This window comes from Asparagus officinalis, chromosome 4 (assembly GCF_001876935.1).
Source record: "Asparagus officinalis chromosome 4, Aspof.V1, whole genome shotgun sequence".
Lineage (NCBI taxonomy): Eukaryota > Viridiplantae > Streptophyta > Magnoliopsida > Asparagales > Asparagaceae > Asparagus > Asparagus officinalis.
In genome coordinates this window covers 112839682-112853948 of record NC_033797.1, presented here as the reverse complement: position 1 = coordinate 112853948, position 14267 = coordinate 112839682, and the positions used below count along the sequence as shown (strand labels likewise).

The window sequence follows — 14267 nt, the reverse complement described above, 5'->3', positions numbered from 1 at the left end:
ATTCTTTTGACTTGAAATTGTGACCATGTCAAAGTAGATCACACATATTGCCATGCCAAAACTCACCCTCAAAATTTTTTTTCGTCAGCTTAACTATTAGCTTCCATACATTTGGTCTCCATGAGACATTATGCTGTCTTTGATATTTACTTATGATTTTTCTGTTATTATTCTGATCTGTGATTTTTTTTCATGTTTGTATTGGGGGTTTCTATATCAAGGTGGATACATTCTTTGCTGCTGGTTCACCTCTTGGCGTTTTTCTAGCTCTTCGGAATATCCGCATAGGGATTGGTAAGGATCTGTCTATATTAATTTTACCTTGGTTTTTTGGTTTATAGATACATAAGTAAAGACTGAACTGAGGACATGGCCCACAAGTAAGATGAATTGAATAATATGATTTCTTATAGTTGACCCCAAAGGCAAAAATTTGTGATAAAGGCTTAATTATGGTTCTTGTTGTTACTTCCATTAGATGATGGACTATGGAAACCAACTTCTTTAATAATTGTGTTAAATCCCCTCTCTTTTGATGTTCCATATATATTTTTGAGTGCCTCTTATCACATATGATTTCTTATAGTTGACCCCAAAGGCAAAAATTTGTGATAAAGGCTTAATTATGGTTCTTGTTGTTACTTCCATTAGATGATGGACTATGGAAACCAACTTCTTTAATAATTGTGTTAAATCCCCTCTCTTTTGATGTTCCATGTATATTTTTGAGTGCCTCTTATCACATATGACAGTTAATCCATCTATTTCACGAAAATTATTTGTAACTTGCAATTGTCCAACCATAATCATTATAAAAATAGTTTGAGATGCACTTTATTCAATTATTAGTAAATATCACATAATGGGTACTATCTTAATTGACAATTAATTAGATATAATTCAGTGGTTCATAAATTCAACGCACGTTAGGTGAATCATCGGATGGATGCTTAATGCCATTTTCAACCTTATCAGCTATTTGCAAAAACTTACATGCAAGGTTTTAAATATCGGTTATCACAAATATATCGGATGACCAAAATTCATATCGGATCCCGGTTATCAGGGATATATTGGTGGAAAATAGTAAAAATTAGAGTGTCATGTTGGATGGTGAGCATACATAATATATGTCCTATATGTAATATCAACATTTAATGAAATATCAGGAGAGAGTATTCGAGAGACGTTGTTGAAAGAGGCCGTCGAGTGAGAAATTTGCAACTGATTTGGGGGAAAGAACATTGGAGGCAGAGAGAATTAAGGTTATATGATGAGCGGATGCGAAATAGAATGGGATAGCACGGGTTTTGTTTAGTGGATGCGCATCGTGTATGCAAAAAAAAGGGTTTTTGCCTCCAAGCTCGAATAGGTTCCCTTAAAATGTAAATTGTAGAAAATTGAGTGATCTTTAACCAGGAGAAATCAACCTATTTGTCAGATTTACAAAGGGATATATCATGATAAATCAGCGAAAAATGATATGCGATAAATTTTTACGGAAATCGTTTCGGCCATGACCCAAACCCTAATATATCGGCGATAAATTGGTAAAATTGTCCTATTTTTAAAGCACTGCTTACATGAGATTGAGACAAATGGCTGCACTTAGATGACCATATGTCATTTTTGAATGAACGAAAGTAGTTCTCACCATTCAATATTATGTATTAGGGTTTTGGTCAAGGAGCAATCCTTAACTTAGGCCCTATTTCACCTTATCACCCTTAATTACTCAAAATTTTAGAAAACTACCCCTATCTACCATTTTGTTAACAACGAACTGCACATGACCTTTTCAATCCAATTTTCCATCGAAAAAATTATATGTTGCTGGTTTTCCCCTTCATAGGTTTAATTTTGTAAGAATCAAAATTAAATTTTATTAAAAATTTAGGGTATTAAAGTTAAATTTTGTTGAACTTTAGGTATTTTTTTTGGGGGGGGGGGAAAAATACTTTTGAGTTATGAAAATAAAAATGAAGCGATTTTGTGGTATTTTTGGTCCAAAAAAATACTTTGAGGTGTTAAGTTAAAAATGGAAAATAATGTGAGTTATTTAATTTTGACCCTAAAATTCAGTAAAATTAAACTTATGTAGGGGTAGAACCATCAAAATATAATTTTTTTGGAGATTAAAAATTGGATGGAAAAGATTATGGGTTCTATCTTCCTTAGTGGTGGTTTTCTGAAGGTTGGGTAATTAAGGGTGATAACATGAAATAGAGCAGGGGTGTTCTCTGAGAAAATGTTATATTTTGGTCAATATATAAACATTGACTTGTTAAATATTAGATTTCAATTGATTGAAACAGTGTACCTATTAAAGTTAGGTGTCTGTTAATTCTTGGGAACTCTCTAGGGGTATAGAGGTCTAGAAATATTAAATTTATAGCAGAATATCTTGTATGAGCAAACATGATGCAGACAAAATGATTGATCGATAAGAAGAGAGTTATGTGTTATCTGATATCATTTTGAGTATATGAAACGCGTAATAAGGAGTCAGCTCGTGCTATAGTTAGGACGACTGCCCACATTGTGATTGTGGTAATGATGTAAAATAAATATTAGCAACTTTGCATCATCATATTCTCGAGGCTGTTGTGGCTGTTTCATGCTTATTTGATGGCACATGCTAGATATCGATGGACATATGCTGAACATCTATATGATTAGTTCATGTGTTCCATTAAATCTATAAAAGTAGATTTTCAGCTTTTGCTATCACATTATGGCCCTGCATTTTTATTCTTTGGATAATATTCACCATTTGAAATTTACATAGGAAATAGTAAAGACAAATAGAGGGCGAGGATGTACTAAATCTACTTTTGTGTATTTAGTGCAATGTTTGTAGTGTAACTCATCCAGACATTTAAACTGCTGTGTCCAAAGGTTTTTTAATCGATCTACATGTCTCTTTCTATGTCCACATCTCATGTCAGTGTCTCAAAAAAAAAAAAAAAAAACTAAGGTAAATATTTGTTTTTGGCTGAATCTTACCTATCACTGCCAAATGTAATGTGGAATATGGAACTAATTTTAGACATAACAACAAATTATCTTATTATACATCTTAAAGTGCTTTAAAAATATTGCGAATATGGATACATTATCAAATTCAACCTAATTTTATGTTCAGTTAATTATAAGAAACTAATTTGAAACTGAGGTTCATGAGTTGAGTTGGAGAATCAATATCAATCTATAAGGTTAGGAATAGCCTGATAACTGCACTTAAGGTCATGTAAGAAAAATTCAATTTAAGACAAACTCAATGCAAGATAAATCTCCATTTATCTTTGCTACATGAGATCCTAGATTTCGTTGTTCATGTAGAAGATTGAATGTGACTGATAATGTAGGTAGAAGCATAATAATGAACCAATGTCAAATGAGCTAATAAAGTTTCAACTTTCAATCTCAAATCGATATATTTATGATATTAAAAGTGGAATAGAAGAGTATAATGAATAGTAGGGCAAACTATATTCCTCTGTAAACACGTAATATCTATTGTCTAGATCTCAGGGTATCTTGCATTTCTTGGACAGGACCCAAGTTTTATCCTAAATCATTATGTCAAAAGTGTGCTTCTTGCCTCTGTGGTGTGAGCTTAAACTGCATGACTGTTACAACCTTTTTCTGTATTAAAAATAATTCGATTCAATAGTACATTATTTCCTTTAGTTGAAACTTAGTACCTGTTTAGAGGGGTGGGTTGTATTGATTTGTAAGATTTATTAAATCCCTTCTTGAAACATGATTCTTAGCAGATTTATTGTCAGAAAGATTGCATTAATCTATTTTGTGATCATTGTGGTAAGATACGACTTCTAATATCACTTCAGTAAAAAGTATAGGGGTTCAAATCATGCTTCACACAAACTCAACATCACTGACATAATTTTTTAGCATAAATAGCTTATCTGCCCATGTAACCATTGTTTGAAAAGGCTAGAGGTCCAAATCATATTTGGGACAAACTCAACATCACTGACATAACTTTTAGCATAATCAGCGCATCCTGCCCATATAATCATTGATTTCTTTTTTAGTGAAATCTTATCAAACTTTTATTTGTGGTTGTATACTAGAGCTACCCCAAATGCTCTTTTAGTATATAAATAAATAGAGAAGATAATAAGCAAAAGAAGTATTATAGAGGGTAAGAGGAGGGATGGAGATGAGAAGGCATCAGAATTGGAGGCTTGGAACTTAGAGGATTGTTAGACAGCTCCTTGCATGATGACCTCCCTCTACCTGTCTAGTGCTGGCTAGGAGGAAGTAATGGAGGGGATTACTGCCATTACTGACTCCCTCAACCTGTTTAGTGCCGTCTAGAGGGAAGTAAAGGAGGGGATTACTGCCATTACCGACGTCTTGCTTTCCCCTCTGCTTCTACCTGGTCTTCATTTCTAATTAGAATTAGGTTTTCATTTCATGGGTGCAATCTGGCATCTGATTACCCATACGTACCTCGACATATAAATGAATTTGGTTTGTGGATTTGCAGTTTTTGGATGTTAATTTGTGAAGAAAAATAGAAAATAACCACTCAAACGGTCTAGAGTTGCTTATTAGGGTTCTAGGGAAATTTGGAACCTTGTTCAAAGTGCAAATGTATTCTTGATAAGTTTTTGATGGATGCAAAGTGTTTGCATTCGTAAGTTATGGAGCTTGACAGAAAAATAGATTTTTTGAGACAAGGTAGTAGGCATATATGTAGAGATGGAGCTGATTGAGTTTTCATAAGGTTGTTGAATATACCGTTCTCTTCTATAATGGCACTAGTGTATAAATTGTTGCAAGTATGGCTGAAATTTCTTTTGGCTTCTGTTCACCCGATTTTTGCTTGTTTCTTTGTTTAATTATTAAAATGAAGATATGAGATCTTCATCTCTCACTATGATTTATCTTAGCAATGATTGGTTAGGGTATTTTGCAAACATATTTACACATTGTTCTTGATGTATAGTTGATTTGGATGCTCTGAATGATTGACACTCCTATGACATACAAAGATGATAATGCCTTTTACATCACTATTAATTCTTTAGATGCAAGATCTGAAGTCGTTAACATATCATCCAAAATATTTATCAAATTGATTGTTTATATAGTTTGAATACATGACCATATTTTCTGTTTGTTTGATTCTTCTGGACCTGTGAAACCCTTGGCTAGTTGTCTGTCTCACTGTAGAAAAGGGCTCTTATTGAGCATAGTCTTTATTTCTTAACTCTAACAAGTAATTTCTCTTACACTTGCAAATCTCAAGCAGTAATGTTGATTGGAATGTTTTGAGGGTGAGATCACAAGTTTGAGGTTTAAAGTGGGAAAACCAGTAATTTTGAATTTTTGATTGATACAAATTAACATTTCTTTGATGTATTTTAAAAGTAGGCGACAATAAACATGATGCTGCTGTTTTTCTTAAATCCATTTATTACTTTTCACAACATATATGTGTCTGTCGAATGTGTTTTGTATGTTTTAATTTGTTTGGGGGGGGGGGGGGGGGGGAGGAGTGTTCTAGTGACCAATTTTATTCAACATAAATAAGCGCCTTCAAGACTACATTATATGCAATTAATTTATTTAATCCACTCTGTTCATTTTGGTTTATGTGTTTTGGATTGTATATAAACAAAAAAAGCATAATGGGTTGTAGTTGCTCTATGCTCATGCTTCAAGTGATTGTAAAATTACCAGTTTTACAACAATATATCTAAAATGATAATGAAAGATGCGTGTTAGAAGTATTGAAACATCATGATTTTTGTTTTATAGATTTTTTGAGACATTTAGATCATAATGAAGGGAGCGGATCATCTACTGGCGTAGTCTAAATTATGAATCAATAGACGCTTCCTTAAATTGAATCTAAGATGTCACCTTAGAAACACTTTTCTCTCTCTCTCTCTCTCTCTCTCTCTTATATATTATTTATATATATATATATATATATTATGAGAAAAATTGTTATGCTGATACAGCATAAGTTTTCTACTTGATAGTGAGATGACAATTCTCCTCCACTCATTGAAATCGGCACCCACATTCACATGAGTTGGGAGTGGTTAGGAATTGGATGAGTAGATGGGAATATGACACCTCACCACCAAGCATAAAATTTGTGCTTTCGGTATCAAATATAACCCATTTCTCTCTCTCTCTCTCTCTTCTCTTTTATATATATATATATATATATATATATATTTATATATTATATATTATGGTATGATTGATACCAAACACAAAGTGCTGGTTGATGTGGTCATTTCTCATCCATACTAAGTTGCATGGAAACATGTATGAGTGCGGGTATGGGATACGATAAAATTGTAAAATATATGGTATTGGGACATGGCTTCTTATATATATTGAAATTAATAAATTACATGAGATCATTATTGATTCACAATTTATGTGCTATTGGAATTAAACTACCTATCACAATTTTAAGTTTCTTTTATTATGTTGATTATTATAAAATGAAAACCGCTTGTTTTTGAATTTAACACTCAAAAAACATTTTAAAATCATAGTTTTAAACATGTGCATGGGCTGAAACAAATCTGAACAAATGTTTTAATTTAAAACATGTATTATATAATTGAGTACATGTTATGCATATGCCCAAGGAGTGTCCATGAAGTTCAGTAGGAGAGGTAAGGGTACGACTTCATAGAAGTACCCGGGTAACATAGCATCCACACATTTCAAGTTGTCCACTTGAAATTGGTCCCTACATGATTACCCATTTATTGAATGAGTGGATGGGAATTGGCTACATCACTACCAAGCATGCATATAATCCTCGTGTAGACACGCGCCCACACACGTGCATGCGCACACACGCATGCACACACTCTAGAGTAATGCATGTCATTGTCATGTGACACGCGCCCACACACACGCGTCCCCACACGCACGTGCATGCGCACACACGCATGCACACACTCTAGAGTAATGCATGTCATTGTCATGTGATAGGATTACCTCATATAACAATGATGTGGCTCAAAAAGTAGGAGAGAGAAACCCTCAAAATTGTACTTGGATGGGATTGGGCTAGATCATTGTAAATGAGGGAATTCCCTCATATGACATATGATACCCATTAATATATATATATATATTATGAAATATGGGTATGCTTGGTACCAAGCACAAATTTTTGTGTTTGGTAGTGAGGTGTCATATTCTTCTCCACTCATTCAAATAGGGGGACGATATTCACATGAGTTGGGGAGTGCATGGGGATATGTCACCATTTGAATGAGTGGATGAGAATGAGACACCTCACTACCAAGCACAAAATTTGTGCTTGGTACCAAACATACCCATTTCTCTCTCTCTCTCTATATATATATATATATACATACATACATGTATTACTTCTCAGATGGCCATGTGGGAACAACTTGTCGTGCTTTGAATGGATAGTTGCCCAATGAAAGCAAAAGATTATTCACATTGTTTGTTCCTTAAATTGTGCATATTAAATTTCCTTGTTTTTTCTCCTATGTTTTCAGCAATTAGATGCCATTTTAATTTTTTTATATAACTCTCATGTAATATAAATATTTCTTGGCATTTTTACCCTTTACTGCATGTTCCTTTGTTCTCCTACATTTTAGGTAGGGGCCAAAGTTACTGGGAAAGAAATTTAACATTTTTCATCCTTTTGATCCTGTAGCATATAGGTTTGTCCTACATTTCATCAATTTGAATTCTTTATATTGGTTTTTTAACATTCCATTTTCACCTGCTGTGTAATTAATTTTTTTTTACTTACTGTCATCTATTTTATGTTTTCACATATTGTCACTTTAATGTTATCGTTGTTTGTTTTATTATAATTTTATAAGGGGCTAACATAATATGCATGGTATTTTGGTTTTCCTTTTTTACTGCTTTCAAATATAAAATTATTTTTTGGAAGTGAAGGAATATATTATATGAATCTAGGCTGGGCTTTCATACAGAATCGAACCACTTGTATGCAAAGAATACACTAGCAAGCGCCCGGTCATCATACCCTATCACAGAGGAGGGAAGAGATTGCACATTGGCTTTCAGGTGAGATGTTACATATTTAATTAATTGTTGAAAGAAAGGATTTCAAAGTGTCATATTTTTACGTTTTATGAAGGATTTATTTTTAACCTGATTATATATCTTGTACTGGTTATCTCTGATGCAGGAATTTAGAGAAGATGTGACGGCACGTTCTCAGATCATAGCAGGTCGATTTAAATCTATGAAGGTTGGTTTCATATGCTTAAGACTAATACCTTCTTGTTACATGCGCAGCTGTTTAATAGAATGACTGTTCTTTCTGACGTGCAAGTCTACTTTCTGCCTTGAACATCCAGATCACTGAAAAGGAGAACTCTTAGCTCCATTGTTGTAATCTTCCTTTTATTGCTAGGAACTACTAAAACACAAAAGAAATGTTGTCATTTTTTAGGTAGGTGCATGGTCGAACCTAAGCTAGTAGATACTAGATAGGGATGCAGGGTAGAAAGAAAGGTTGAGTTGTTACACCAGATACATAATAATTTTATGTGGCCATTTAAAAAAAAAAAGATACACTATGCATTATGATCACATAACTAAGCGATTTGGCCCAATTCTCAGTGGACCTAGACTGGAAATGGGATCCTCTCCTCATGCACAGTGTCCTAATATTTCTTAATGTTCAATCTTGACCATTCATTTTACACATGTGGGACCCATTGGAGGGGATGGAGGGTGATGGAGGGGATGGATGCATCAGGAAACATTAGGAAACACTATGCATGAGGAGAGGATCCGGATCCCCTAGACTGAACTGCTTTTTGAGCACTAGATTATTCTCAAACTGTGGCATGTCTTATTGTATCTTAACTTTGATTGATTGCTTCAACGTTTTAGATAAACAGTGTTTACTTGTTATGTTCAAATCTCCTAATATAAAAATGCTTTAATAGGTTAAAGTGGCCAAAGTGTTTAAACCAATGAACAAAGCTAATTTGGAAGGTATTTAATTTCTACATTCACTTCACTACTTGCTTTGTAGTTTTTTTTGCATTACACTGTTATTTTGAATGTCTTCATAAATTGCGTTCAGAATCTGTGGAAGACTTCCAAGAGAAGGAAAGATCATACGGATCACTCATGATTGAGAGGCTAACGGGAAGTGAGGATGGCCGTATCGATCATGTTCTCCAGGTGATTAGTACAAGAGTATAGTAATGTGGCATGCAATATTATCTGTTGTTTCCATTATTATGTTCATTATTCTCACTGGGATTATTATTGTAGAAGTGCTAGGAGAGTATTGATTTCTTAAATTTTTTAGTGATTACTTCAAGTCAACAAAATGATGATGATACTTTTATTCCGTACTCTTTACTTGATGAAAACTGTTTTGCGTGTCTGCTTAGTTTCAATCTTTACATTATGCACTCTTTTGAGTAGATTAGAAGATGTACATCTATAAGGACAAAGCTGAACACCGGACTGTGCCGGGTCTAGGGTTGCCTGGGTCGTTTGGAGCTTCATTTTTCAAAGGTCTTCTGATAAAAGATGCTTAATGTAGTAAATGCAAGAAGATGATCACCAACTTCGAATTCTTCTAGACTATTTTGGGTTTTACTGCTGTATCTTTTGGGTTTTTTTGTCTGTGTACTTCTTTTCTAATGACATTGATGAATACGTAGTACTAATGGAGAGAAACTTCAAGGCGTTAATACTTGCTGAAAGCATATCTATGCTCGGGTGTTTATAGTCATCTTTATGAAAGTGTTAGTTGAAAACTGCACTATATTACTTTCTTAGGTCAGATCATTCATGTTGTGATACAGCAATGTTCTGAACGTAGAGTAAAGAATGGAGAGAGATTTTTTAGATAGGTGGAGTATCTGTCATAGAATGAGGCAAGCCTCCAGTAGATACTTATATTATCACATTACATATATGTAGATAGTACCAAATTGTGGTGAACAATAACAATCATGCCCAACTTGTTATCAAGATTAGTAAGTGTCCCTTCTTCCAATGCTTTGGTGGAGGTCTTCCTGCTTACACGACCAGTTTGATGAACGCATTACTGATCGTTTTCAAGACCTTATTGGTATACGATGAATTAGATGTCAATAAACTGTCGTATGCTACTTTATTATTAATTTATTTTTCTCTTTTGAGAACACAGAATGTTACTTTCATATACGGGATCAGTCGTCTTGTGATAGAGCGATGTTCTGAGAGGAGAGGAAAGAATGAAGAGAGATATTTTTCAGAAGGTGGAATATCTGTCATATAATATGGCAAGCCTTTTTCACTCGTACTGCCATATTATGTGTTGGGAGTGCCAAATTGTGGTCTAACGCTTGCCTCAAGTTGGACAATTGATGTCCATCTCCATCATGTCCAATTTGCTTCGAAGATAAGTAATAAGTAGCCCTTCTCCCAATGCTTTGGTTGAAAGTTTATGGGTTTTGAGTATGTACAAAGAGCATCTAATTAATGTTATTATATCTCGTAAGAATTAAAGTAATAGGTATGAAATTTTGTAAAGCTTAGTTGAATGTCATGAATTCTTAATGATGAAAGTTTGTCCTTACTTTATCATCAGAAAAGTGGCGAACAAGGTCATCTTACATATGGCATAATAAGTTAGTTATGCACTGGGAACAAAAAAGCCTTCCCCTACACACACACACACAATTATAATAATAGAGCAAGAGTTATATACACATCCATCCATACGCATGTTCATGTAGTCTAGAGAGTATATTATATTTTCTAATAATATAAAACATAAAACAATTGTATGTATGCTAACTTTTTGACCTATCATACATTATTATGACATGCAAAAGGAGTACAACTTTGGTCTTTGGCTTTGTACAAGATGTTGGATGTTACTGAAACTTAGTTCTATACAAGTCAATATTTATAGCATTTCACTAGTCTTTAGTGCATAACTTAAAATAAATAGAATTTTCAAAAATGTAATAGAAATTAAGAATGTAGCATACACACACACACGCGACGGTGTCACGGTGTTTCAAATTAGAACATGTGTTATATGATTGAGGACACGTTGAATAAGGAGTCCCCAAAGAAGTGTCGGTGTCCGCTATGGGTGTCAGAGTCTCGGACACGGCTACAACTTCATGATATAAGTACCCATGCTATGTAGAACAAAACACACAGAATATAGATTTCGCAAGTCATAATGATGAAATGATCCCTCAGTTAGAAATTATATATACTAGGTGAACTTTATCTTGGTTTAGAGGACATGTTTGTTTTGGTAAGCAAGGTTTTAAATGTCGGATGTCGGGTTCATGTCAGACAACTAAAATTCATGTCGGATAGCAGAAATCAGGGATATGTCAGTGGACATGTACTAAAAACGGATTGTCATATTGGATGAATTTCTGCTCAATTCTGGTCACCAAGATGGAATGCACTTGTGTTGTTATTGCTTATCCTACATGAGTTGAGTATTCAACATCAAGACACAAGTTGTTTTCCATTTCTTGAAGGGAAACAGTGGAATATTATGCTAACAAATAAAACATTGTCAAACTAGAACTTTCGAAGTGCCTTGCATAAAATTAATATAACGTAAAGTGCCTTGCATAAAATTGACAAAGTGTTAGACTCTAGATTGATTTCAAGCTACGAGTCAACTTATTGTTTACATCACGCTTTTATGAATTCACAATTTTAATTTGTAGAGACGAAGACGAAGGAGAGGAGATCGCGGTGGAAAAGAGAGCAACATTTTTCTTCTGTGCCCTAATCTGTATTATATGCTATCGGATTACTATGGGAACAAAAGGCTAAAAAAAGAATTAATCGGTTTGGGTTTTGAGTACTAAATCTAAACCCCAATACTTACCAACACAAAAAAGGCTGATTTTTCAAGGCTGAAAATTAGCCGATATGTCCGCGATATCCCCTGATATGTCCGACATGGAATTTAAAAATGATATCTGGCTTGAAATGGTCATATCCATGTCGTTCTAGCCTCTAATCCAACATGTTGGCCCACATTTAAAACCATGTTGGTAAGTGATTTTGTACCTCAATTACCAAAAGCGTTACATACAAACAGTTTGTAAAACTCTCAGGCCTATATCAAAACTGGCCCCTGTGCATCAAAACAGAGAAATCGAACAGGGAAACAAAATTTGTACCAATCTTGAAAACACACACACACACACACACGAGAAACTATGGACTTATCCTTCTTTTTTGAGGAATAAAGTGTGGCTCGATAGGCATTGCAGAGCACCAAGATTGGTTCTCACTTGGATTCTTCAGCTGAGTAATCATGCTGCACTTGATCTTTATCCTGAAAACAACCAGGTTAAAGCACTCCTCTACTGGCAAATTTTGCTGGTGAAATATTTTAGAATTCCTTGCCAACCAAATAAAGTCGACACAAGCTGCATCCGAAGCTTTTCTGATGGTATTAATCACCTTGCTTCCCCTCCATTTCAGCATCCAATCGAAAACATAATCCCAAACAACAGACCATGTTTGAAACTGTAAAAAAGCCATAACTATCTGCCATAAAGCTATAAACTATATGAACATGAGAAGAAGAGATGATTTCTTGCTTCAACATGAGCTTCATAAAGAGGGCATATATCACTCTGAATAATCCCATGGCCATGAAGCTTACTCCCAGTGGGAAGTCTATCAAGACAAGCAACCCAAAAATATGAAAGCGTGCTTCGGAGAAGTAAGAGGAGTCCATACCAATTTAGTTCACTGCTTCTTAGGAGCAAGCTCGTTTAGAGGACATGTTCCCCTCTTTTTTCGGTGCTACCTTTTTCTCAGTCTATTACAGCAACTTAAAATGTGGATCCCATGTACCCCGACTTTTAAACATCAAAGAGATGTCAGATTTAAGGAAAACATAGGAGCATGCTAAACGTCAGTGCAATGACTTGCCAAGCTTGCATCGCACATTACTTGAAATAGCGAACTATGGTCTTAGTGGATCTGTATGTTTGAACTTGGAAAATTTACTATTTAAGGTACAAATGGAATCTTTACAAACCTATACCTCATAAATGATTGAATGCTCTAGTTCTGCAGAGAAATAACCCAAAGAATGCAGATCATGGATAAAAATACAGTTACATGCTTCATGAAATCTTAATTCTCTCTGTTTCTGTCTCGTACCTCCAAATTGGGGTTTACAAAAGACTTGGTTCCAAAATGATGTCAACTGTATATACCTTTGTTTGATACTGATGTAGTTCGCTAGCAGATTAAAACGGCTCATCCTTCCTGTGATTTGTATATCAATCATAATAAAGCTACATTATCTGGTAGGTGAGCTTGCAAAAAAGGACAGTGAGAATGGCCCTTTCTTAGGATGTTTAGAACCTTGACGCTGCCATCTAAAGTGAAACTTATTGTTTTCTGTATATTATGTCAGCTAGACATCCAAGGATTTGATTCAGCATGCTAGTCACTTTTTGTCAGGTTATTGGTAGCTTGTTCTTAGTTGATTGTAGTTTTCCTCCATATGATTAGACGCTTCATTGCTTTTCTCATTACTTCTCTGTTATTATTGCTTGCTTCAGAAATATTCTTCCTATAACCACTGTTAACTATGCAGGACAAAACCTTTCAGCACCAGTACATATCTGCTCTAGGAGCACACACGTAAGTCACACTAAACACCCTACTCAATAATCATGTTTGCTTTGATCATTGACTGTTATTTTTTCCCTTGGGGATTTGAAGCGTATATTGTTTGTTCTCTCTCTACACATGTATGTACATGTATATTTATATATACATATATACAGACACACACAAGCGCGCGCATGTATATATGAGTTCAGCTAGACTGCTACTAGTAGTATTCAATCTAATGGATACTACCGATCCAAATTTAAAATTTTGATCCTCAAATTGGAGATCCCTATGGTTGGGGGTGATAGTACTACACATGGACTACATAGCAAGCAAATTTCAGATGATGCGATCGTGTTTTTAATCATATATCAAACGGCAACAAACTCAGCAACTTTACGAAAATTATAAAACGTTGATTTTGACAACATATGATACATAGGTAGAATATGTTGAAATCTTTTGAAATTTTATTTATAGATATTGATGTGCAGTAGATCACATTCAACGGTACTGATTTTCAATCTGGGAGTCAAAACTTTAAATTCAGATTGATAATTTTCACAATTTAGATACTATTAACATTAGCATACCCACTCCCC

General features: G+C 34.5%; 1 protein-coding gene across 1 annotated transcript in view; it reads left to right on the top strand.

Moving 5' to 3' along the window:
• Nucleotides 1-14267, top strand: part of LOC109837977 (phospholipase SGR2) — a 32262-nt gene that overhangs the window by 16567 nt on the left and 1428 nt on the right. The window contains 8 exon segments of the mRNA XM_020406375.1: nt 222-294; nt 7650-7670; nt 7673-7715; nt 7998-8091; nt 8216-8278; nt 8985-9033; nt 9125-9225; nt 13646-13692. Of these exon segments, the coding sequence (XP_020261964.1) occupies nt 222-294; nt 7650-7670; nt 7673-7715; nt 7998-8091; nt 8216-8278; nt 8985-9033; nt 9125-9225; nt 13646-13692 (491 nt within the window).